Raw genomic sequence first — 27,384 nt, 5'->3', positions numbered from 1 at the left:
TGCTTTTCTTGAGATATTGAATTTATGTAGACATTGCCATTAATATATCTTCCATTATACAGGTTAACCAGGCCTAGAAGCTGAAGACTCAATGTGCATGATGTGTCATGGACACTGATAGTGGCACTGGAGGAAGGAGGAAGAAGATAGGAAGAAGTTATAGTGCCTACGAACCAACCGAACACTTAGACTTTCTCTTACTCCTTCTTTTTTTTTCCAAGCGTCTCAGCCGCTTTTCCTCTCGTCTTCGGGCTTCCTCTGCCTCCTGGTGCTGCCGGCACTTGTGGAAATTCTCTACTACTACGCCCACAAACATGTTTAATACAAAGAAACTAACAATGAGCAGGAAAGAGATAAAATAGAGCAGCATCCAGGGATTGTGATTGGTAACGGGCTGGAAAGAAAGAAGAAACACAACTTTTATAGACTATTTCAAACTGGCCTGGCATTTTTGTAATACAGATATGTTAAACACACCAGTGTAGCAAGTCACTGAAGGCTTCTTAGTAGCAGAAGTGTCATGTGACCCAGAGCAACTATTCTCCTTTATTTCCAAAGTATTAACATTGTATTCTATATTGTATTAAAGTGCACCTGTCACACAGTGAGGCTCATTTACTAAGTGTAAACACTCCAAGGTATAGTGCAAAATCTTCTTTGGTAGTGCTGTACAACTTGATTTGAACAATCATGTCTAGTTTTCTGCCAGACTTCATAGGTTTATGGGGCAAAGAGATGGTATCTACTGGCAGGAGTATTTCATCATTCCTGACAACTTTTCCTGATCATCTAGGAGACTCCAGAAGAGCTAGGCAGCAACCGCATTCCACTCACATCTTCTGAAATGGCTGGGATGGAGGCCGTGATGAAGTGGTTCTTAAATTTCATCCTCAAAGCTCTGTCCCTGTAAGTGATGCCTCAGTTCACAGCATTGCATCATAGGTGGTGGGTCCATATGGTGCAATTTGCCAGGCCAGCCCCCCTCCTACAACAGTGGCCACCTCCATCTGCCCTCTAGGTGTATGGATTTCAATTTTTTTTGTTATTATTTCATTAATTTAAGATATGAATAAGGTTATGGTGAGAAAATTTCTGGAGAAAATCTGATGAACCTGACTAATGAAAAGTGGAGATTATAAAGTGGGTGGAGGTTGCTCTTTTGATGGGATGTTTATGCTTTTGCACAGTGCATCTGTTTACTGAGTACACATCTTAAATGAGGTTGAGTGGCAATGAAATAGGGCAGTCTTTATAGTCAATTCATAGACATTATTCCCATACATATTGTTTCCACCCACAAACTGGAGAATTTAAAGGCTGCATTCCTATAAATGTTGCTTCAGCCTACAAAATGTCTGTGCAAGGGTGTTACAAATATAAAACACAATACATGCAAACTGGCCCATTACTAAAGGCTTATCTTCTGGAGTAATCTGAAGTGGGCTGAGTCACTGTTCTGAGTTAAGCGAACTACATGCATTGCGGGATCACAAGAGTCTTTAAATATTTTTTTTTAACAATCTTAGGGTCGATTCATTTGCAGGCTATGCATGTGATGTGCCATTGCAACAGCGAATGCCATCAACAGCACACAAAATTGCCCCCAATATGTCTCCCAGCAACAGTCCTTACTCATCTCAGTGGAATAAAGGGGGTCATTCTGATATGATCGCTCGCTGCAGTTCTTCGTCGCGCAGCGATCAGGACAGAACTGCACCGACGCATGACTGACAGCTGACGTTGCCTAGCGATCGCCTCTGCCTGATTGACAGGCAGAGGAGGTCACTGGGCGGAAGGGGGCGGCACAGCGGCGTTTGTCCGCCGTTTTGTGAGTGTGGTCCGCCCGACACAGGTGTGGCTGGACCGTGCGGGGGGCGGGCCGCAGCAGCTGCTGCGACCCAGGCAGCGAAGAGTAACTCCCAACCAACCGCAGAAGCTGCGCTGGCCGGGAGTTACTCTTCAAGTGCTGTGCGATGCTTTTGTACGGGGGGGTGGTGGCCTGACATGCGGAGCGGACTAGCCCTGTGCTGGGCGTCCCCCCGCATGTCAGTGTAAGTGATCGTAGCTGTGCTAAATTTAGCACAGCTACGATCAGGGCGGAATGACCCTTAAAGTACTTCAATGTCTTCGAAACACAGGTAGAGAGGTAGACAGTTTTTTCTCTCTCTGCTTCTTTTTACAATTACAGTATTTCTGTGAGGAAACCTTGGTGTTTTTGTGTTCCGGCACTTTATAGTGTAATTAGGCAGGAGTATCCCTTAATCACCATACACTTCACATGCATTAAGGGGGTAATTCCAAGTTGATCGCAGCAGGAATTTTGTTAGCAGTTGGGAAAAACCATGGCCCTCATTCCGAGTTGTTCGCTCGTTGCCGATTTTCTCTATATTGCGATTAGTTGCTTACTGCGCATACGCAATGTTCGCAGAGCGCATGCGCTTAGTTATTTTACTCAACAGTTAGGTATTTTACTCACGGCATTACGAGGATTTTTCTTCGTCCTGGTGATCGGAGTGTGATTGACAGGAAGTGGGTGTTTCTGGGGGGAAACTGGCCGTTTTATGGGTGTGTGTGAAAAAACGCTGCCGTTTCTGGGAACAACGCGGGAGTGGCTGGAGAAACGGGGGGAGTGTCTGAGCGAACGCTGGGTGTGTTTGTGACGTCAAACCAGGAACGAAACTGACTGAACTGATCGCAGTGGCAGAGTAAGTGTCGAGCTACTCAGAAACTGCTAAGAAATTTCTATTCGCAATTTTGCAAATCTTTCGTTCGCAATTCTGCTAAGCTAAGATTCACTCCCAGTAGGCGGCGGCTTAGCGTGTGCAATGCTGCTAAAAGCAGCTAGCGAGCAAACAACTCGGAATGACGGCCCATGTGCACTGCAGGGAAGGCAGATTTAACATGTGCAGAGAGAGTTATAGGCCCTACACACTGGCCGATTTTTGGAAAGATATGAACAATCTCGTTCATAAATGAACGAGAACTTGTTCATATCTTTCAGTGTGGAGGCTCCAGCGATGAACGATGCGCGTCCCCGCGCTCGTTCATCGCTGGTCTCCCGTCGGCTGTGCATGCAGGCCAATATGGACGATCTCGGCCATATTTGCCTGCACTTCAATGCAGCCGCGTGACGGGGGGAGTGAAGAGACTTCACTCCCCCCGTCACTGCCCCCCCCCCCGCCGCCGGGTCGCTCGTCGGCCGTATCCGCCGTCGGGCAGCTCGGCGGCGGATCGGCTAGTGTATAGGGCCCCTTAGATTTGGGTGTGGTGTGTTCAATCTGCAATCTAATTTGCAGTGTAAAAATAAAGCAGCCAGTATTTACCCTGCACAGAAAACAAAATAACCTACCAAAATCTAACTCTTTCTGCACATGTTATATCTGCCTCCCCTGCAGTGCACATGGGCCCTCATTCCAAGTTGTTCGCTCGCTAGCTGCTTTTAGCAGCATTGCACACGCTAAGCCGCCGCCTACTGGGAGTGAATCTTAGCATAGTAAAATTGCGAACGAAAGATTCTCAAAATTGCGACTACACACCTCTTAGCAGTTTCTGAGTAGCTCCAGACTTACTCGGCATCTGCGATCAGTTCAGGGCTTGTCGTTCCTGGTTTTACGTCACAAACACACCCAGCGTTCGCCCAGACACTCCTCCGTTTCTCCAGCCACTCCCGCGTTTTTCCCAGAAACGGTAGCGTTTTTTCACACACACCCATAAAACGGTCTGTTTCCGCCCAGAAACACCCACTTCCTGTCAATCACACTCCGATCGCCTGAACGAAGAAAAAGCCGTGAGTAAAATACCTAACTGCATAGCAAATTTACTTGGCGCAGTCGCACTGCGGACATTGCGCATGCGCATTAGCGACTAATCGCTCCGTTGCGAGAAAAAAATAACGAGCGAACAACTCGGAATGACCCCCATGGTTTTGCCCAACTGCTAACAAAATTCCTGCTGCGATCAACTTGGAATTACCCCCTAAATGTCCTGACAATGGGGTCATTCTGAGTTGATCGCTCGCTAGCTAGTTTTAGCAGCCATGCAAACGCTATGCCACCGCCCACTGGAAGTGTATTTTAGCTTAGCAGAAGTGCGAACGGTTGTATCGCAGAGCGGCTACAAAAAATGTTTGTGTAGTTTCAGAGTAGCTCAAAACCTACTCAGCGCTTGCGATCACTTCAGACTATTCAGTTCGGGATTTGACGTCACAAACCTGCCCAGCGTTCGCCCAGCCACGCCTGCGTTTTTCCACACACTCCCTGAAAACGGTCAGTTGCCACCCAAAAACGCCCACTTCATGTCAATCACTCTGCGGCAAGCAGTGCGACTGAAATGCATCGCTAGACCCTGTGCAAAACTACATCAATCGTTGTGCCCATACGTCACGCATGTGCATTTGCGCCGCATGCGCAGAACTGCCGATTTTTAGCCTGATCGCTGCACTGCGACCAAATTCAGCTAGCGATCAACTCGGAATGACCCCTTATGCTTCATGTATGGCTCTAAAAAAAATAGATTTGAATAAGTCCTTCACAGCATAACTCCAGCTGCTGCTCAACTGCAACTCAGCAACATTTTGATGAATGGGCTCACTGGGCAGCAGCCTAGGGCCCCACAATTCTAGGGGCCTTCAAGCAGGGGTGAAATGAGTCATGGGGCATATGCCCTTGGGGCTAGTGCCTTCGGAGCTTCTTGGGAGGCAGGTACTGGTAGAGAATGCTGTCCAGCATCTCTGGTTGTGAAATACACACAGACCGTCCAGGCAGCATTCTCTACCAGCCTGCAGCCAGACTGTGAATGGCTGTCAGCATGCTAATTGATGGATGGATGGAGGTATACACCAATCGGAGTGCTGACAGCCATCCACTGGATGCAAGCATGTGGAGAAACAGCATAGGATTGCAGGAGGGGTCTTTTATTGTTTTAATTTATTTGTGTGAATGGGTGGGTAGAGGTCCCTGTGCATTGCTTTGCCCATGGCCTACGAGACAATCTGAGGCGTCAAAACAGGAGGGAGGGGGGAGGGGGGGGGGGGGCAAGGGGGTAGCATAACCCCCCCAAATGAGACGCAGGCGTAGGGGAGCGCTTGCCCCCGGATCCCTGCGAGCGGCTCCTCCTGTAAAAATAGTGTGGTGTCGCAGCCTGCTGTGCCCCATGTCCTCCTAGCCGGCTCTTCACAGATGCATTACTAGGAGGAGGCGTGGCCATGCTGAGACATCCTCGCGTCCTCCTAGTAATGCATCTGTGAAGAGCCGGCTAGGAGGACATGGGGCACAGCAGGCTGCAGCAGCACACTGATTTTACAGGAGGAGTCACCCAGAGGTAAACGCTCACCCGCAATGGGGGGTGGGGAGGTTTGGGGGGAGTGCCAAAATGTCATTTTTTCTTCGCCCCCACCTCAAAACATTTCAGCGCCCCTGGAGACAACCCTGCTGCAACTACTGAACTCTGAGAAAAGTGATAGGTGTTGCACTCGTTCAGCATAGTCTCTCCCTAACATATTACAGTTATTTCAGAAGTAATCAGTCACAAAAGAGAATAAAGCAAATAATAGTGTGTTAATAGACTATAAGAATTATAAAACAATATGTGTAAGTATGCTAGAATTAACTTTCTACTGTTCCCCACCTGCTATTCACTGACTGGTTCAAATATTGATAAGGGCCCTCATTCCGAGTTGTTCGCTCGCTAGCTGCTTTTAGCAGCTTTGCACACGCTAAGCCGCCGCCTACTGGGAGTGAATTTTAGCTTATCAAAATTGCGAACGAAAGTTTTCGCAATATTGCGAAAAGACTGCTCTGTGCAGTTTCTGAGTAGCTCCAGACTTACTCGGCATCTGCGATCAGTTCAGTGCTTGTCGTTCCTGGTTTGACGTCACAAACACACCCAGCGTTCGCCCAGACACTCCTCCGTTTCTCCAGCCACTCCCGCGTTTTTCCCAGAAACTGTAGCGTTTTTTCACACACTCCCATAAAACGGCCAGTTTCCGCCCAGAAACACCCACTTCCTGTCAATCACACTCCGATCACCAGAACGAAAAAAAAACCTTGTAATGCCGTGAGTAAAATACCTAACTGCATAGCAAATTTACTTGGCGCAGTCGCACTGCGGACATTGTGCATGCGCATTAGCGACTAATCGCTCTGTTGTGACAAAAAAATAACGAGCGAACAACTCGGAATGACCCCCTAGGCACGGAGACTAAATATTGGCTTATGGAACCACTTTATAGTACATACTACTCTATAAGGAAATCAGCAACACTATTTTGATGTTTGAGGCTTATGAAATAATGAACAATAAGAATCTTATAGTTGAATTTCTATGAAATCAAGACAATTTAAGGATTGGCTTAACTTTAGGTTATAATACAGTAATGAGAAGATTCCATACCTGTTGATCCACAGCAACAGCATCAAGTCCATTATACATTATATTAACCCATCCATCTTTTGATGCCAAAACAAAAAGTGACATTAAGGCCTAGAAAGAACGGAGAAAAATTATAACCGGACTATGCAATCTTCAAGCAATGACAAAACCTGTTAGTGATGTTATTATTCAGAGGTGTTAGGTATTACCTGTCCCAGGTTATCAAAGTTGTACTTGTGATGCACCCATTTATAATTGGCAGATTCACAGTCTGACCTGTTGGTGACATTCCGAACATCTACACCCAGGCAGTAGAAAAATTTACCCTTGAAGAGCTACGGTGATCAGGAAGAGGTAGAAAGAGAAATACGTTAATGGCTATTAAAGCAGAGAAGAGTAATGCAATTTCTTTCAATAATGCACAAGAATATATATTTTCTGCTCAAGTACAAGTTCACTGTTTTAAGATATGGGGTAAGGCAGAGATCCCCAAACTCCGTAATTACAGTCCAGGTTTTAAGGATAAGCATGATTGAGTCCAAATGGTTAAATCAAATTGACTGAGGTCTGTGCTTAAGCATGGATATCCTAAAATCTGGACTGTAAAGGCAGACTTTGGGAAACTCTGGGGTAAGGTACTTAATCACTCTGGGAAAGTTTGGGAAACTCTGGGGTAAGGTATTTAGGACCTCATTCAGTAAGGATTGTAAATTCTGCCTATCAGCAGAATTTACAATCGTTTGATCACATGCTGGGGGCCGCCCATCACAGGGCAAGGCCACCCAGCATGCTACCCGCTGCCTCCTTCCTGCGACCACGCTTACATTAGGGTCGCACCGCAATTTCAGTGTGATCACAGAATTTGTTGATGCCTCTTGCCGGCACAGCCTGGCTGCAACGACAGGAGGTCCGCTGCGATCTTTGTGATCCCAGACACCGCCACCGCAATACTCTGTCTAGGAAATGGAGCGTTGCCGCCCCGTGAACGCCTCTGCTTGATTGACTGGCAGAGGCGTTCGCATTTATTGTGGGGCGCCCTGCGCATGCTCCCGTATCCTCTTTGTAATTTTTAAGGTTGGATTGCGTTTTGCTATCCAACCTGAATGAGGGCCTTATTCACTAAAATACATTTGAGATTGAGGTAAAAAAAAAAAAATGCTTTCCTTATGTGTGGGAAACAGTGGGGATAGGGCATGCTAATAATGGTCAAATCTACCTGATGCCCCCATTAGCTCTCATTAATAAAAGACTACTGCCCCTGGATTTGTATCACCTCAGTGTTTAAGGGGTCTATTCATGTAGACAACGAAAACATAATTGCTACTTATCACTATACATCGCATCTCTTCGATGCGATGTATAGCTGTGATAAGTAGCAATTCATGTATACTCACCCTTCCGACGATGCGCTGCGGTGTCTGGGGCTCCTGCGGTGAGGTCTTCTCCAGAGATCCCTCCCGGCGATGCGCGGAGTCCAACGGCGGGTCCCTTTGCGCATGCGCAGAGTGTTGACCTCCCGGCCGGCCGCAGTGGTTGCTGGGAGGTCGGGGGGCGGAGCCAGCGCGAGGTGCAGAGCAGCGATCAGGGAAGCATTGAGCTTCCCTGACGTCTCCGCACTACAGTTCAGGTTACGCCGTCCTCAGATGGCGAACCTGAACTCCATGGAGAAGCGGAAAGCAGAGCTTTCCGCACCTTCATGAATTGCACTCACCATACAAAGGTATGGTGATGCGATTCAGGCACAGAGCGGGGGTACCGCTGGAGAAGTCAGAGACTTCTCCACGGTAACCGGCTCTGTGAATTGCGGTAAGCAGAGAAAAGCCCTGTTTACCGCAAAACAGGGCTTTTCACTGCTGCATGAATAGACCCCTAAGTCACCATGTGACAATATTGTAAATGTCTACTTAGATGCATTTGTTAAAAAGTGTATATGTTAAAGGACTGTATTGTAAGCAGCTTTCAGTGAGAAAGGTGCAAATAGGCAATTTTACAAGGAAAATTAAATTGCTGGCCTAGAGAAAACTAAGGAACTCCTGCTTGGTTCTGGCTGGGGACTTCAGTTGTGTTCATGGCAAACAAGGAGAGGTACTGTAGAGTTATTATTAAGCAACAACAGAATAAATGCTAAGCCATTTATTACCATTTATTTAAATTACCACTTTAAATTGATCAGTCACTGATGATAATAATGGGCAGCATTGATAAACCGTGCAATAGTAACTCTACTCCAGAGACTTTTGGACATGGCCACTGCGTTAGTTAGCTGGAAGCAGGTGAAGTGAGACCTTTTGAGGTTTTGGGTCAGAGCAATGGAGAACATTACCCCTTACAACTGGATTAACAGTTGTTCTTCCCTTGTAGCCTACCCTGTGTTTTGCCTAATTAAGTTGGCCTGATTTATGGTTTCGTACAATATTTAACATTTTAACGGCAGTCATTATAAATTTATTGTTAGAATAAATATAATTTCATTATATACCACTTCTGGGAGTATAGTTCAATTGTTGCTATTTTAGTGTAGACACACATTTCTCAGCAGGGCCCTTATGTAATAGGGTGCGATTTGCTGATACCAGTGACATTTTGATGAGATAGCCTCTAGATAATTAGTTTTAATGTAAAAACAACCTTGTTTTGCTATATAACCAATTGCCCCTTTAAACCTAAGTGTTACAGATGTGTCCTCATACATCCAGCCTCAATACGCCATGCAGCACGGGATGCCTTGTGTGATTGAGCTGCCAGGTCTCGTGCAGTTCTGCTAACATCGGGTGTCTTTATTTGTTGACATGCGGCTAGGACGCACAAGCACAATTCACAACCTATTACCTATGGGCCCCGGACTTTCTTATCCTCTGGGTACAGGGCCGGATTAAGGTCTGTGGGGGCCCCTGGGCAACAAATTTGTTGGGGCCCCCACACACTGTCCTCACAACTGCAAAAAAACCATTGGAGAAGGAGCATACTTGCCTACCTGACCCTCTCCATGAGGGAGAAAATGCAGCATTTACCTGTCTCCTCTCCGTCCTCCTCGGCAGCTGAGCTGTTACTGCTGCGGCCGCCGAGGAGCTTCACTCACAGCAGTGTGAAGTCTTGTGAGATAATGTCAAATCTCGCGAGACTTCACACTGCAGTGAGTGAAGCTCCTCGGCGGCCGCAGCTGTAATGGGACGTCTCAGCTGCCGAGGAGGACGGAGAGGAGACAGGTAAATGCTGTACTCCTACTCCGATGGTTTTTTTTTCAGTTGTGGTCAGTGTGTGGGGGCCCCGAGACGACCGCCCCTTCTGCCCCGCCGTTAATCTGGCTCTGTCTGGGTATCATCACACCATGCATCCTCTGCTTAGGCAAATGTTACCATGGGCTTGAACCAGAAATGGCTACAAAATGTTTGCAATGCAGATGTTTGCGCAGTTGAGTGATCATTGTTGTACTGCACATGCATCTGAGTCGCACTGCGGATTGGTGCTGATGGTCTTGCAATGGAGGCGCTATGAAAATTTGTACACAGAGCAATTGACATGCAGTGAGAATGTGTTGGAGGCATCAGGGGTGATGACAGAAAAGCAGACGTATCGCAACCATTTTGGAGGCATGTCTCAGCCTGCAACTGCATCCCAGCATGCAGGTGTAAAGGCTCTGGCAGCTTGTGACCGATATTCTGAGCAACCATAGGATTGCCAGAGATCCGGAGTTGCAACAGATGGTGCATCTCATACTTGCCTACCCTCCTGGAATGGCCGGAAGGCTCCTGAAAATCGAGTGCCCCTACCGGCCCCCCGGAAAGGTGGGCAAGTCTCCCGCAGCGCCGCAGCTCCCCTGCACCCCCCCTCGGCCTCCCACTTGCTGAAACGCATCATGGTAGCCCCACCCCCTGCTGTATAGTGCCCGTAATATCGGGACTGTATAGCAGGGGGCGTGGCCAGAGTGAAGTGACCGCAAGCTCCACACCCCCTGTGCAGCCTCAGATACTTGGCTACGCTTCCATGTGACATCATAACCATCCTCCTGCTGCGCCGAGCAGGCTGCCCTCACTCGGAGGGGGCTGCCAAAAAAAAAAAGTCGGCAACCCTGGTGCATCTTTGTACACAAGTAGAGAATCAGAGATGCCGTCAGTTGGTATCGCTATACAAATCCCTGTGGCTGTTTCATTAGCATATTTTTCCCAGATTCCCCGCATCTGAATGCGCAGCTCTGAAATGTATACACCTATGAATCAGGCTCTATTTCACCATCTCTTGCATACATAGGTAACACCCCCGCATTTCCCTGTTGGAGACTGTCATCAGGTCAGAGAAATTACAGCTTTGGAAATCTAACAAACTAGCTGACAAGTAACATGAAGTATTAAGGCACTCTTGTCTTTATAACAAATGAAACTAAAATATGGAAATACATGTAAAAGGGTAGAGGAGCTGGATTTCTCATTTCACCAGCCTAGGTTCCTCAATTCCTTAGTCAATAATTAGGGCACACAATAAACACTTGTAAAACACATGTAGGCTACATGGAGATTGCATGCATAGCTCTTCAGCGAGTAAAATGGGAAAACTGAATTAATACAAAGTGGATCTGAAAGTTTTTGCACCCCCTTAGAATATCAGTCAACGCTGAATTAAAAATTAATTTTCTTAGTTATACTAACATTTCAGATTTCCTTTCCATAAAAACATACAGTACAGTACCTGTACCCCAAGGATTCCAAAGATGATGAAGAAGGCACAACAGATTAGGACAATGTTGCCAATTGGCTTTAGAGAGGATATCAAAGTTTCTACCACCAATTTCAGTCCTGGAGCTCGACTTATTACCCTGGATTAAATAAAAAACAGACAGAATAATGTTTGTATGTACAGTATGTATTTCCTGTCTAACACTGTGGTACTGTATATTGATGCTCTGAAATAATCTTTATCCTATGCTGCAGCTTCCAAATGGTAACTCTTAGGTGGTTGCCAAACTGAAACATGGAAGTAGGGAAATGTGGTTTTACTGATGTAGAACAACTACAGCCACCAATCAGGCGCCACTACTGTAGCTCAATGTTATGAATTGTAGCTTTCCAGCGACTTAAGGACCACAGGTTGCCTTTTGGCATATCTACAGACCTTGCTGCATGGTAGAGGAGCATTTGGAGCTGTTTTGAATTTGACACAATACATGACAATAAAAAGCACAGTAAGTAATGTGGGTGGTGGGGATGAGAGATTCCAAGACCCTGAAATTTGCCATCTTTAAATACCAATGTCATTGGATTTATAGAGGTGGAGCCTATATTACTGCATTGCTTGGTGAATTATTATGCGCTTGCATTGCTTATGTTTTGAAGTTGTGCCTTATGACTTAGGTTGCACAATGGGGGTTATTCAGATGTAGCTGGAGGTGTGCTGTCCATCAGAAAGCGCCGATTATCCGTACTTTGCGCATGCGCAATGGGTCCTGCGATGTAGCACTTAGTCCAGTATCAGACTGTCAGTGATTGACAGTCTGATGCCATTTGTGGGAGGCAACACATAACGTTGCCGTTTAGGGGGAGGGAAGAGGCTAAGGATCTTTGCGGTTGCACAGAGATTTACGGGCGGCTTGAAAGTCACCATGGGTGCCGGAAAACCACCTGATGGGGGGAGCGAGATTCGATGCTGCATCCTAGGATGCACCTCGGATCACTACTGCAGCAGTAGGAGTCTGCATGTAATAGACGCCTCCTGCTGCTTTACCATACAGCACTATCACTGCTGCTTCCAAGGAAGCACAGTGATAGCAACTCCAACCACATCTAAATCGTGCCCAATGTGATTGGGCAGCTTTGGCTACATTGTAGTGTGGGCTCCTCTCTCTATATTAAAAACAACACAAAAAAAAGATACCTGCACAGATCTGAGTTCAGAAAGTTGCCCCATATCTAATATTTGTATTCAATATGTATAATTTGAACAGTAGGTGGTGCTATTACTGACAGTAAAAATTGTCATTAATCATGCAAAAAAGAAGGAAAGAAAGAGTTTTGTCTTACTGAGATGCATTACAATAAAATGATTGTCTTTCCTTCTTTTTGTATGATTAAATACTCTCTCTGTATGCCTTCACTCAATGGATCAGAGGTGGCTTCTTCATCAGTAGGGATTTGCAGGTGAAATTACATCTCTCTCCAGATAAAGACCCTTCACACATACAGTATTATGTAAGTATATGTAAGATTAGAGCCCTTGAAAGCAGTGTATGTAATTGGAATTTAACACATTCTGAAGTTAAAGTCCTACTACATTGACTGCGGAGAGAAAAACAAGAAACCTCACTGTTAAAATAAGAATTTACTTACCGATAATTCTATTTCTCGTAGTCCGTAGTGGATGCTGGGGACTCCGTCAGGACCATGGGGTTTAGCGGCTCCGCAGGAGAAAGGGCACAATAATAAAAGCTTTAGGATCAGGTGGTGTGCACTGGCTCCTCCCCCTATGACCCTCCTCCAAGCCTCAGTTAGGATACTGTGCCCGGACGAGCGTGCATAATAAGGAAGGATATTGAATCCCGGGTAAGACTCATACCAGCCACACCAATCACACCGTACAACCTGTGATCTGAACCCAGTTAACAGTATGATAACAACGAAGGAGCCTCTGAAAAGATGGCTCACAACAAGAATAACCCGATTTGTGTAACAATAACTATGTACAAGTATTGCAGACAATCCGCACTTGGGATGGGCGCCCAGCATCCACTACGGACTACGAGAAATAGAATTATCGGTAAGTAAATTCTTATTTTCTCTAACGTCCTAAGTGGATGCTGGGGACTCCGTCAGGACCATGGGGATTATACCAAAGCTCCCAAACGGGCGGGAGAGTGCGGATGACTCTGCAGCACCGAATGAGAGAACTCCAGGTCCTCCTCAGTCAGGGTGTGCCCCTGACCAAGTAGCAGCTCGGCAAAGTTGTAAAGCCGAGACCCCTCGGGCAGCCGCCCAAGATGAGCCCACTTCCTTGTGGAATGGGCTTTTACTGATTTTGGCTGTGGCAAGCCTGCCACAGAATGTGCAAGCTGAATTGTACTACAAATCCAGCGAGCAATCGTCTGCTTAGAAGCAGGAACACCCATCTTGTTGGGTGCATACAGGCTAAACAGCGAGTCAGATTTTCTGACTCCAGTCGTCCTGGAAACATATATTTTCAGGGCCCTGACAACGTCAAGTAACTTGGAGTCCTCCAAGTCCCTAGTAGCCGCAGGTACCACAATAGGTTGGTTCATGTGAAAAACAGAAAACACCTTAAGGAGAAATTGAGGACGAGTCCTCAATTCTGCCCTGTCAGAATGAAAAATTAAGTAAGGGCTTTTATATGATAAAGCCGCCCATTCTGACACACGCCTGGCTGAAGCCAGGGCTAATAGAATCTTCACCTTCCATGTGAAATATTTTAATTCCACAGTGGTGAGTGGATCAAACCAATGTGACTTTAGGAAACTCAAAACAACATTGAGATCCCAAGGTGCCACTGGGGGCACAAAAGGAGGCTGTATATGCAGTACCCCTTTTACAAACGTCTGAACTTCAGGCACTGAAACCAGTTCTTTCTGGAAGAAATTCGACAGGGTCGAAATTTGAACCTTAATGGACCCTAATTTTAGGCCCATAGACAATCCTGTTTTCAGGAAATGTAGGAACGACCCAGTTGGAATTCCTCTGTAGGGACCTTCTTGGCCTCACACCACGCAACATATTTTCGCCAAATGCGGTGAAAATGTTTTGCGGTTACATCCTTCCTGGCTTCGACCAGGGTAGGGATGACTTCATCTGGAATGCCCTTTCAGGATCCGGCGTTCAACTGCCATGCCGTCAAACGCAGCCGCGGTAAGTCTTGGAACAGACAAGGCCCCTGCTGGAGCAGGTCCTTTCTTAAAGGTAGAGGCCACGGTTCTTCCGTGAGCATCTCTTGAAGTTCCGGGTACCAAGTCCTTCTTGACCCATCCGGAACCACGAGTATCGTTCTTACTCATCTCCTTCTTATGATTCTCAGTACTTTTGGTATGAGATGCATAGGAGGGAACACATACCCTGACTGGTACACCCACAGTGTTACCAGAGCGTCCACCGCTATTGCCTGAGGGTCCCTTGACCTGGCGCAATATTTGTCTAGTTTTTTGTTCAGGCGGGACGCCAACATGTCCACCTTTGGTTTTTCCCAACGGTTTACAATCATGTGGAAGACTTCCCGCTGAAGTCCCCACTCTCCCGGGTGGAGGTTATGCCTGCTGAGGAAGTCTGCTTCCCAGTTTTCCACTCCCGGAATTAACACTGCTGAGAGTGTTATCACATGATTTTTCGCCCAGCGAAGAATCCTTGCAGTTTCTGCCATTTCCCTCCTGCTTCATGTGCCGCCCTGTCTGTTTACGTGGGCGACTGCCGTGATGTTGTCCCACTGGATCAATACCGGCTGACCTTGAAGCAGAGGTCTTGCTAAGCTTAGAGCCTTGTAAATTGCCCTTAGCTCCAGTATATTTATGTGGAGAGAAGTCTCCAGACTTGATCACACTCCCTGGAAATTTTTTCCTTGTGTGACTGCTCCCCAGCCACTCAGGCTGGCATCCGTGGTCACCAGGACCCAGTCCTGAATGTCGAATCTGCGGCCCTTTCATAGATGAGCACTCTGCAGCCACCGCAGAAGAAAACACCCTTGTCCTTGGAGACAGGGTTATCCGCTGATGCATCTGAAGATGCGATCCGGACCATTTTCCCAGCAGATTCCACTGAAAGGTTCTTGCGTGAAATCTACCGAATGGGATCGCTTTGTAAGAAACCACCATTTTTCACAGGACCCTTGTGCAATGATGCACTGATACTTTTCCTGGTTTTAGGAGGTTCCTGACTAGCTCGGATAACTCCCTGGCCTTCTTCTCCGGGAGAAAACATCCTTTTCTGGACTGTGTCCAGAATCATTCCTAGGAACATTAGACGTGTCGTCGGAAAAAGCTGCGATTTTGGAATATTTAGAATCCACTCGTGCTGTCGTAGAACTACTTGAGATAGTGCTACTCCGACCGCCAACTGTTCTCTGGACCTTGCCCTTATCAGGAAAGCGTCCATATTTCTTTTAGGAAGAATCATCATTTCGGCCATTACCATGGTAAAGACCCGGGGTGCCGTGGACAATCCAAACGGCAGCGTCTGAACTGATAGTGACAGTTCTGTACCACGAACCTGAGATACCCTTGGTGAGAAGGGCAAAATTTGGACATGTAGGTAAGCGTCCCTGATATCCAGTGACACCATATCGTCCTGGTTCGCTATCACTGCTCTGAGTGACTCCATCTTGATTTGAACCCTTGTATGTAATTGTTCAAATCTTTTAGATCTCACCGAGCCGTTTGGCTTCAGTACCACAATATAGTGTGGAATAATACCCCTTCCCTTGTTGTAGGAGGGGTACTTTGATTATCACCTGCTGGGAATACAGCCTGTGAATTTTTTCCCAATACTGCCTCCCTGTCGGAGGGAGACGTTGGTAAAGCAGACTTCAGGAACTTGTGAGGGGAAGACGTCTCGAATTTCCAATGTACACCTGGGATACTACGTGTAGGATCCAGGAGTCCACTTGCGAGTGAGCCCACTGCGTGCTGAAACTCTTGAGATGACCCCCCACCGCACCTGAGTCCGCTTGTATGGCCCCAGCGTCATGCTGCGGACTTGGCAGAAGCTGTGGAGGACTTCTGTTCCTGGGAATGGGCTGCCTGCTGCAGTCTTCTTCCCTTTCCTCTAACCCTGGGCAGATATGACTGGCCTTTTGCCCGCCTGCCTTTATGGGTACGAAAGGACTGAGACTGAAAAGACTGTGTCCTTTTCTGCTGAGATGTGACTTGGGGTAACAAAAGTGGATTTTCCAGCTGTTGCCATGGCCACCAGGTCCGATGGACCGCCCCTTTATACGGCAATACTTCCATGTGCCGTCTGGAATCTGCATCACCTGACCACTGTCATGTCTATAAACATCGTCTGGCAGATAAGGACATCACATCTACTCTTGATGCCAGAATGCGCATCTCGCATATATAGAAATGCATCCTTAAAATGCTCTATAGTCAATAAAATATTGTTCCTGTCAAGGGTATCAATATTTTCAGTCAGGAAATCCGACCAAGCCCCCCCAGCGCTGCACATCCAGGCTGAGGCGATTTCTGGTCGTAGTATAACACCAGTATGTGTGTATATACTTTTTAGGATATTTTTCAGCTTCCTATCAGCTGGCTCTTTGAGGGCGGCCGTATCTGGAGACGGTAACGCCACTTGTTTTTATAAGCGTGTGAGCGCCTTATCCACTCTAAGGTGTGTTTCCCAACTCGCCCTCACTTCTGGCGGGAAAGGGTATACCTCCAATAATTTTCTATCGGAGGAAACCCACGTATCATCACACACTTTAATTTATCTGATTCAGGAAAAACTACAAGTAGATTATTCCCACCCTACATAATACCCTTATTTGTGGTACTTGTAGTATCAGAAATATGTAACACCTCCTTCATTGCCCTTAACATGTAACGTGTGGCCCTAAAGGAAAATACGTTTGTTTCTTCACCGTCGACACTGAAGTCAGTGTCCGTGTCTGTGTCTGTGTCGACCAACTGAGGTAAATGGGCGTTTTTACAAGCCCCTGACGGTGTCTGAGACGCCTGGACAGGTACTAATTTGTTTGCCGGCCGTCTCATGTCGTCAACCGACCTTGCATCGTGTTGACATTATCACGTAATTCCTAAATAAGCCATCCATTCCGGTGTCGACTCCCTAGAGAGTGACATCACCAATACAGGCAATTTGCTCCGCCTCCTCACCAACATCGTCCTCCTACATGTCGACACACACGTACCGACACACAGCACACACACAGGGAATGCTCTGATAGAGGACAGGACCCCACTAGCCCTTTGGGGAGACAGAGGGAGAGTTTGCCAGCACACACCAAAAACGCTATAATTATACAGGGACAACCCCTTATACAAGTGTTTTCCCTTATAGCATTTTCACATATGTAATCATATCGCCAAATAAGTGCCCCCCCTCTCTGTTTTAACCCTGTTTCTGTAGTGCAGTGCAGGGGAGAGCCTGGGAGCCTTCCTCACAGCAGAGCTGAGCAGGAAAATGGCGCCGTGTGCTGAGGAGAATAGGCCCCGCCCCCTAAAACGGCGGGCTCTTCTCCCGGAGTTTGTGAGATCTGGCAGGGGTTAAATACATCCATATAACCTCAAGGGCTATATGTGATGTATTTTAGCCATAAAAAAGGTATAATACATTGCTGCCCAGGGCGCCCCCCCCAGCGCCCTGCACCCTCAGTGACCGCTGGTATGAAGTGTGCTGACAACAATGGCGCACAGCTGCAGTGCTGTGCGCTACCTTATGAAGACTGAAAGTCTTCTGCCGCCTGTTTCTGGACCTCTGCAACTTCGGCATCTGCAAGGGGGGTCGGCGGCACGGCTCCGGGACGAACCCCAGGGTGAGACCTGTGTTCCGACTCCCTCTGGAGCTAATGGTGTCCAGTAGCCTAAGAAGCAAATCCATCCTGCACGCAGGTGAGTTTACTTCTCTCCCCTAAGTCCCTCGTAGCAGTGAGCCTGTTGCCAGCAGGACTCACTGAAAATAAAAAACCTAACTTAAACTTTTATTCTAAGCAGCTCAGGAGAGCCACCTAGATTGCACCCTTCTCGGCCGGGCACAAAAATCTAACTGAGGCTTGGAGGAGGGTCATAGGGGGAGGAGCCAGTGCACACCACCTGATCCTAAAGCTTTTATTATTGTGCCCTGTCTCCTGCGGAGCCGCTAAACCCCATGGTCCTGATGGAGTCCCCAGCATCCACTTAGGACGTTAGAGAAATATGTTCTTAAAATCTGGACAATTCATAATATAGAACCGTCAGCTGTGGAGGACTCATAAATTAATGCGCACTCCTTTTCTCCAGTTGTTAAATATTCAGACTGTTTTCTAACTAGCAGGTACAGAGTATATACAAGCATGCCTACATTTCAGTTGCAAAAATAAAATGCTGATTTGTTATTCCCACATATAACTGTAGACTTTCATATACAAAAACATATTATACACATATACAAACACCAAAAAAGCACTAAAACATCAACTAATAAGGTGGTCGCTGGGCATGTGCTACCGTCATGGAAAGCTACATGGTTCCCTGGTGTGCCAATGGTCAGGGGGCACCTCAAACACTGTATGTGTGACATAATGGCGTAAATTTATTAAGACGGGAATTCTATTTAAGATGGGATGTTGCCCATAGCAACCAATCATATTCTACTTCTCATGTATCTAGCTCCTTCTAGCAGATAATACCTGGAATCTGATTGGTTGCTATGGCCAACATCCTACCTTAAATAGAACTCCCATCTTTACCCCAATCTCTCTTGTGCAGTGTTTGTAATATCCTCGTAGTGTCCACTTGCTGGGCACCAGCCATTGACATGGGAGAGAAGCAGTCACAGCTTCATACCTATAAAACTGTTGGCTGCTGCAAATCACTGTTAGCGGTAGGCTGGAATTATGGTGCTAGCAGTGATGTCAATGTCCAGCACCACTTTACCCAACTGAAGGTGGCAGGAAATGTCAGCTCCACTACTTTTCCTCTGCTAAAATAATGGGGCAGGAGGCACAACGGCCTGAGGGTGGGAGGGGTGCCCACATTGCTTCCCTTGCCTTAAGTAGATGTTATCATAAGGATAGGCATGAAAAAGAGAGTACATATAGAGCATACCGAACTGTTGGCCAATTTGTAGGAAAATAAGAATAGGGAAAGTTGGCTCGAAAAGAGGAACAAGTCTTTCAGGAGAGAATGCTCTCACTTATCCATATGATGTCCCATTTGAGCTCTGTTTGTTACAATCTTATGTTTATTTCCTCCACAGAAAATCTCATTGAAAGGCAAGAGATGGAATATACGACTCATCTGACATCTGTTTGCATAGTTACAGCTGCTTTTATTGCACTGTTACGTCTCTGCATGTGACTATTGGACCAATATATAATATATAATCCCTGCAAATAATACATGTCATTCAGTTCAATGGCAATGAGAGCTCTCATTATTTTGAGAACGATATAAGCAAACAGCGCCAAGGGAGGCAGCTACTAGAGTGCAGCATCTTATTTAATTGCAACTTCTACAAAACTCTGCCAGTCACCATAACATGAAATCCTGGCAGCGTATATCGTTCAGCAACAGATAACAAGCCCCTTGCCAAACCACGAGAAGGGTATCTGATGGATAGTCACCTTAGAGGCCGCAGTGTTCGTAAAAGCCGTAGCACCCTCAGGACACCAAGAATTTTTGCTCCGCCGGCAGATGCCACAGAAACCACAATGTCAATGAGAGATACAAAGACAAGGAACCCATCTAAAATATTCCAGCTGCTGCGAAGGTAGGCCTGATCCCCGAAATATAACCCGAGAGAGACTACCTGAAGGAAACAATAAAAGGCAAACAGAAATTATATTAGGAGCAAAAACAGATAAGCAGAACTTTATTTCCATGAAGGCAGAACAAATATGAATAAATCTAAAAGACTGAATTGTAGTTGAATAAAAAGACATACCTTCAATGTCATCTCAGCTACAAAGATAGCGGTAAATATATAGTTTGATATACTGAGAAACAGTCTCTCCTGCAGAAGAAGAAAATAATAATAATAATAAAAGGAATAATGGAGAAAATGGGAACAACTTTCTCTCCTATAAACATGTATGGTATATCTTCCAGTGACGTAACATAATGTATGAAATCTGTTTTTTACCCAAAAGCTTTGAAAAACATGCCAAAAAAAAATACTTTAGAGAAACTATGGACCCCATTTATCAATGAGACATATCACCCTTAGCCAGGGGCCTCCAGGTGGACCCCCTCCTCTGTACGTTGCAGTAGACTCCGGCATTGTGCCGGAGTCTTCTGTGCATGCACAGGTCTCCGGAAACATGGCACCCACCATGTTCTGGAGACCAAAATCACTACTGCACATGTGAGGTGGCCATTTTGTCGGTGATTTTCACTGCAACTGCAGCACCCTGCACTGGACTCCGGAATGGTAAGTATTAAAAATGGATGCAGTGTGTGTGGTGTGGGCCCCTTCTGGACCCAGTGGCCTTCACACATTGCACCTATTATAGAAACGCCTATGCCTTTAGCACTTCTTCTACTTTCAGTATTTAGCAGTAAGCTCAGCTTACCGCTGTTTGTCACTGTACGGCTTACGCCATCAACAAATGACACTAGCGATATGGTGCCTATTGCCGGCAACTGCCGTTCCCTCTCCAGCAAAGCCTCCCAGGCATTGCTGAGTCCCCGCTGGGTGAAAGTGTCATGCGCATGTGTGGGCTGGCTGTAGCACAGGAGCATAACATAACAATCAATCACTGGCAGCAGTAGGCTGCCAGCGATTGAGCAGAGGATGCCGCCAAGTAGAGGGACGTCACTTGATTTCACTGTCCGGTAAGTAATATTAGATAAATATTCGTTAGTATCACTGCAATACCAAAAAGAAAATGTGCTGCTGGTAAGAATAAGCGTGACTATTAAATGGTGCCGTGTATGTTTTCCCCTGCTATATGCTAGCAAATGACACAGTCAGGTACGGACTGCGGACCGAAATCGGCCATGTGTGTGCCGCGAGTCAGGAGGGCATGGACTCATGACACGCCTCCATTTCTATGGAGACAGGAGGGGAGGCGGGGGAGTGGCCAGACCAGAGAGCCGGAGGCTGCACTGTGCGCGGCCTTCCCAGCTCTCTGTGTGACAGGACCGGCCCACCAGCCCTTCTGGCATTTGCCAGTAGTGCCAGATGGGCAGTCCGGCCCCGCACACAGTTATCTGAGTTCTCCTGCTACGGTTTAACTACAACCAGCATTTTCTAACTTCAGAGCTGGGTGTAGATGTCTAATGATTTCTGGAGAAACACAGAACAATGCCATGGTGTAGAAGTAATGTCTCCTTTCTAGTATATTCGCTTTTCTAGTAGTTACTATACAAAGAGTTAAACTGAGGTTTCAGTAACCAAACAAAAATGCTAAGTTACAATGTGGTTGTTTACCCTACCCGATGGGTGACCAGACTATTAGGCAGTATGGCTATTCAAGTGAGTAACCAGACTGATCGGGCGCCCCTCAAAACTATCAGGTCACAAAGCCTCTGGTAAAATATTTGCTACACATAGGTTATCCGTTGACTTATTTTCCACCAGGATCAAATCTAGTCTGAACAAACTGAATAGTACATTCATTTTGGATCCTACACAGAATGCCCATCTCATCATGTGTTCCACATTGGTGACAGATTCAGATCCTGCCATAGACACTCCAACAGTATCAGTGGACATAACTAGGCAATGATATTATGAGAGCAGGTGGAGTGCCAAAACTAAAATGTACCTTTTATGAACGTGTGAGCATAACAAATATACTGTATCTCATACTAACCTATCAGATCCCGTCTTTTTCTAGTGCAATTTATACACTGCTGATAAATGTATGATTTGTCTTGCAACAACTTTCTTCAGCACACCAGTAAGCATAAAGAGTCTCAGAATGAACAAACAATGAAATACTATACAGTACTCTATTGACCAGGAATCCTGCAAACACCTGATTGCATTCAGTGATAATGTTATAAAGGATGTTGCATTTTTCGAAACTGTTTGGTATTTATAGGACAGTCCTAATTGGAAATTGTGTGTACTGAGCAAATCATTTGGATTGCCAGGTTTCCTATAAAAAAATAAAATACCAAACTATTCATAACACAGTAGCTGATTGCTAAGTCTATATCAAAAAATTCCTTATGCTGAAATATTAGTCACTTAATAGCATCAATGGTAATATTAGTCAGAAATATCACCATCTAGGAATTGCAAAATCACGCTTCATCATCCTGAAGCTTTCAAACTACAAATCTGAACATATATTGCAATGGAGAGCCACTGCCTATGTTTGGCATAGTGTAAATAAACACACACTTTCATCTATAGTAAAAGTGTACATCATGCTTTAGTAAAGATTAAGATCTTTGCTTAGGAGTTGTACTTGGTCATGATTTTTTCTTGCAGTCTATAAGGAGCAGATCTCATTAGCATGCTGATTGTACATTCCCTTTAATATCAGATCATACCAGATTAAGTTAATTTCTTCAGATGCTGGAAGTAGGACTGTGTATATATATATATATATATATATATATATATATACTAGGTGAGTCATCACGCCGTACGGGCACTTTTCACACCGTCGTAAGGGGCTACGCCCCCTTAACCCTTGCACACCCTTGTGGTGTGCAATATTTTTTATTATATGGAGTATTACCTGCAATCATAATTGTGTGAGTGGTTAAATATTGCACGGACAAAGGGCGTGCAATGGTTAAGGGGTCGAAGCCCCTTGCAACGGCGTGAACAGCGCACGCAGGGCCTGATGAATCACCTAGTAGGTGCTTTGGTTGGGGGAGTGGCGGGTGCGGGGAAGACGCAGATGGGATCTAGGGGTGCCGCAGGAGGGGCAGTTGTGGTGGTGCCACAGGTGGGGGAGAGGCTGGTGCAATGGTGCCGCGGGTGGAGGAGGGTGCGTGGGGGCCGCGAGTGGGGGTCCGGAGCCACCGCGGGTGGGGGAGGAGCAGTTGCGGGGGTGCCCCGGGTGGGGGAGTGGCTGATGCAATGAGAGGGGCGGGTGCGGGGTTGCTGCGGGTCGGGGAGGGGTTCCAGAGCTACCGCGGGTGCTGGAGGGGGTGTGTGGGGGTGCCGCGGATGGGACCCGGAGGTACTGTGAGTGGGGGAGGGGTGGGTAATGCTTATCCTGCTTCTCCTCCTGTCAGCAGCTAAGCTGCTGTACTCCCTTTGGCAGTGGCTCTCCTGGAGACTCACACAGCAGCCAGTCACTATTGTTAGCGCCGGTGTACCAACGCGCTGCATTACAGGGAAGAAGATGCACTCAATAAACTACAGCTCTCAGCAGCCCTAAGGGCCGGAATGCTTCGGCACTAAGGGCTGCTGGGAGCTGTAGTTTATTTAGTGCGTCTATTATCCTGTAATGCGGCGCGTTGGGACACTGGTGCTAACAATAGTGACTGGCTGGCAGAACTGAGTAACTGGCTGAATCAATGTAAAAGATGTGCTGTGCAGTGTCAGTGTTAGTGACACTGCACACAGGCCCGGCGCTAGCCGCTCGGCAAAGGGATGCAGTGCAGGGAGGCACCAGGAAGGAGAGGCGTTCTCCCTGCTCTGCATCCCTGTGCAGAGCAGCTGCTGCTATCCCTGCTGCTGCTGCCGGCTGCTGTCACACATGCAGCGGCGCCGGCAGCACAAAACCTCCTCTCCCCCTCGGCGCCGGCAGCACAAAGCCTCCTCTCCCCCTCCCCTGTGTGACATTCAGTGGCCGGGCGGGAGCCAAAGGGGGCAGAGCTAGATGGGAATAAGGGGCAGAGCTAGATGGGACCATGCTGCACCAGGAGGATCAGCTGCTTCAGCTTCGGCCAGCCAGACTTCATTAGGTAAGTGTCTGGAAAGAGAGTGAGTGTGTGTGTGTGTATATACAGGGTCTGTGTATACTGTATATATGTGTGACTGTGTATGTGTGTAATGTATGTACAGTATGTATGTGTGTGTTTGTATATATATATATATATGTGTCTGTTGTGTGTGTATGTGTGAGTATGTGTGACTGCGGCATAATGTGTGTAAGTGTCACTGGTACAGGAGGCGTTACGTGTGTAAGTGGCACTGGTACAGGGGGCGTTACGTGTGTAAGCGGCACTGCTACAGGGGGCGTTACGTATGTAAGCGGCACTGCTACAGGGGGCGTTACGTGTGTAAGCGGCACTGCTACAGGGGGCGTTACGTGTGTAAGTGGCACTGGTACAGGGGGCGTTACGTGTGTAAGCGGCACTGCTACAGGGGGCGTTACGTATGTAAGCGGCACTGGTACAGGGGGCGTTACGTGTGTAAGCGGCACTGCTACAGGGGGCGTTACGTGTGTAAGCAGCACTGATACAGGGGGTGTTACGTGTGTAAGCGGCACTGGTACAGGGGGCGTTACGTGTGTAAGCGGCACTGGTACAGGGGGCGTTACGTGTGTAAGCGGCACTGGTACAGGGGGCGTTACGTGTGTAAGCGGCACTGCTACAGGGGGGCATTACGCATGTAAGCGGCACTGGTACAGGGGGGCATTACGTGTGTAAGCGTCACTGCTACAGGGGGCGTTACGTGTGTAAGCGGCACTGCTACAGGGGGCGTTACGTGTGTAAGCGGCACTGCTACAGGGGGCGTTACGTGTGTAAGCGGCACTGATACAGGGGGTGTTACGTGTGTAAGCGGCACTGGTACAGGGGGCGTTACGTGTGTAAGCGGCACTGCTACAGGGGGCGTTACGTGTGTAAGCATCACTGGTACAGGGGGGCGTTACGTGTGTAAACGTCACTGGTACAGGGGGCGTTACATGTCTAAGCGGCACAGATACAGGGGCGTTATGTGTCTAAGCGGCACTGGTACAGAGGGCATTACGTGTGTAAGCGGCACTGGTACAGAGGGTGTTACATGCGTAAGCGTCACTGCTACAGGGGGCATTACGTGTGTAAGCATCACTGCTACAGGGGGTGTTACGTGTGTAAGCGTCACTGGTACAGGGGGCGTTACGTGTGTAAGTATCACTGCTATAGGTGGGCGTTACGTGTGTAAGCGTCACTACTACAAGGGGGCGTTACGTGTGTAAGCGTAACTGGTACAGGGGGCGTTACGTGTGTAAGCGTCACTGGTTCAGGGGCGTTACATGTGTAAGCGTCTCTGGTACAGGGTCATTACATGTGTAAGTGTCTCTACTACAGGGGGTATTATGTGCGCTGTGCCTTTGTAAAGTATGCAAGGGTGCAAATTTATAGTTTGCAGGGGGGCGCCGAACACCCTAGCACCGGCCCTGACTGCACACCCACTGCACTGCACAGCACTGTCACCTTTTACATTGATTCAGCGTCCAAACATTACCCTCTGTGATATCACCCACTCTATCCGTTACATAAGCCATTTTGGGTCTTCCAGGCCGGCAGCCCAGGTGCTGTGTTGCGGAGTCACGGCCTCTGGGGATCTGGGCGCGGCTGTGGTGGGGAGGCACTTCTGTGACATCACACGCAGAGGAGGCTCCGGGGCTCAGAGAGTATGCGGCGCATACATCTGGTCTGGACTGAAGGACCTGCCAATGATTACTGACATGTCTACTGTCACTGCATATGATGCTGTCACCATTGAAAGAATGGTGGAGGATTATATCGGTGACAGCATCCATGTAGGCATACGGAAAGACATACTGGCAGGATAAAGAAGCAATTTGGAGGCCCTTGCACAAACAGGGTTTATTCCACCTAAGTTGCCCCCCCTCCAGTGTGTACTCCGAAAGAGTGTTTAGTGCAGCCGGTCACCTTGTCAGCGATCAGCATAGGAGGTTACTTCCACAAAATGTGGAGAAGATGATGTTCATCAAAATGAATTATAAATTCCTCCAGGAAAACCTTTATCAGCAATTGCCTCCAGAAAGTACACAGGGACCAGTGATGGCGGATTCCAGTGGGGACGAATTAATACTCTGTAAGGAGGAGGATGTACACACTGAAAGGGGTGAGGAATCGGAGGATGAGGATGACATCTTGCCTCTGTAGAGTCAGTTTGTGCAAGGAGAGATGAATTGCTTCTTTTTTGGTGGAGGGATTAATTGCTTCTTTCTTTGTGGTGGCCCAAACAAACCAATCATTTCAGTCACAGTCATGTGGCAGACCCTGTAACTGAAATTATTGGTTTGTTAAAGTGTGCATGTCCTGTTTATACAACATTTGGGTGGTTGGGAGGGCTCAAGGACAATTCTAACTTGCACCTCTTATTTTTTTTCTTTGCATTTTGTGCTCTTTGGGGCCTAGTTTTTAAAAGTGCCCTCCTGTCTGCACTGCAGTGCCAACTCTAGATGGGCCAGGTGTTTGTGCCACCCACTTGTGTCGCTTAGCTTAGTCATCCAGCTACCTCATTGCACCTCTCTTTTTTCTTTGCATTATGTGCTCTTTGTCACCTAGTTTTTAAAAGTGCCATCCTGTCTGCCACTGCAGTGCCACTCCTGTCACTTATCTTAGTCATCCAGCGACCTTGGTCAACCTTTTGGCCTAAAAACAATATTGTGAGATGTGAGGGGTTCAGAATAGACTGGAAATTAATGTTATTGAGGTTAATAATACCGTAGGATCAAAATTACCCCCAAATAATTCTGTAATTTTAGCTGTTTTTGCTTTTTTTTTTTTTTTTTAAATCATCCAAAACCAATCCAGATCCAAAACACTAGCAAGGATCCAGATCCAAAACCAGAACACAAAACACAAAAAGTGCCTGCCGCACATCCCTACTCCTCACTGACAGCAGCACATCCCCACCTCACTGATAGCAGCACATCCCCCCTTACTGACAGCAGCATATCCCTGCCTCACTGACAGCAGCACATCTCTGCCTCACTGACAGCAGCACATCACCGCCTCACTGACAGCAGCACATCTCTGCCTCCCTGTTAGTAGCACATCACTGACTCACTGACAGCAGCACATCCCTGCCTCACTGACAGCAGCACATCCCCGCCACACTGACAGCAGCACATCCCCACCTCACTGACAGCAGCACATCCCTGCCTCACTGACAGCAGCACATCCCCGCCACACTGACAGCAGCACATCCCCACCTCACTGACAGCAGCACATCCCTGCCTCACTGACAGCAGCACATCTCTGCCTTCCTGTTAGCAGCCCATCACTGCCTCACTGACAGCAGCACCTCACTGACTCACCCACAGCAGCACATCCCTGCCTCACTGACAGCAGCACATCTCTGCCTTCCTGTTATCAGCCCATCACTGCCTCACTGACAGCAGCACCTCACTGACTCACCCACAGCAGCACATCCCTGCCTCACTGACAGCAGCACATCTCTGCCTTCCTGTTAGCAGCACATCACTGCCTCACTGACAGCAGCA

The 27,384-nt window shown here is 47.3% G+C and overlaps 1 protein-coding gene and 1 long non-coding RNA gene across 2 annotated transcripts in view; one reads left to right on the top strand and one right to left on the bottom strand.

Moving 5' to 3' along the window:
* LOC134958253 (uncharacterized) overlaps positions 1-208 on the top strand; it is a 94,568-nt gene extending 94,360 nt beyond the window's left edge. Inside the window, exon 3 of the long non-coding RNA XR_010186923.1 lies at positions 63-208. This is a non-coding gene — a long non-coding RNA (uncharacterized LOC134958253). The remainder of the gene's footprint in view (positions 1-62) is intronic.
* CACNA1I (calcium voltage-gated channel subunit alpha1 I) overlaps positions 1-27,384 on the bottom strand; it is a 699,757-nt gene that overhangs the window by 131,118 nt on the left and 541,255 nt on the right. The window contains exons 18-23 of the mRNA XM_063940720.1: positions 19,953-20,021; positions 19,633-19,817; positions 11,053-11,179; positions 6,579-6,704; positions 6,391-6,480; positions 202-394 (exon numbers count right to left, since the gene is read on the bottom strand). Coding sequence (XP_063796790.1) covers positions 202-394; positions 6,391-6,480; positions 6,579-6,704; positions 11,053-11,179; positions 19,633-19,817; positions 19,953-20,021 — 790 coding nt within the window. The remainder of the gene's footprint in view (positions 1-201; positions 395-6,390; positions 6,481-6,578; positions 6,705-11,052; positions 11,180-19,632; positions 19,818-19,952; positions 20,022-27,384) is intronic.

This window comes from Pseudophryne corroboree, chromosome 9 (assembly GCF_028390025.1).
Source record: "Pseudophryne corroboree isolate aPseCor3 chromosome 9, aPseCor3.hap2, whole genome shotgun sequence".
Taxonomy (NCBI): Eukaryota; Metazoa; Chordata; class Amphibia; order Anura; family Myobatrachidae; genus Pseudophryne; species Pseudophryne corroboree.
This window is presented reverse-complemented; position numbering and strand designations above follow the sequence as displayed.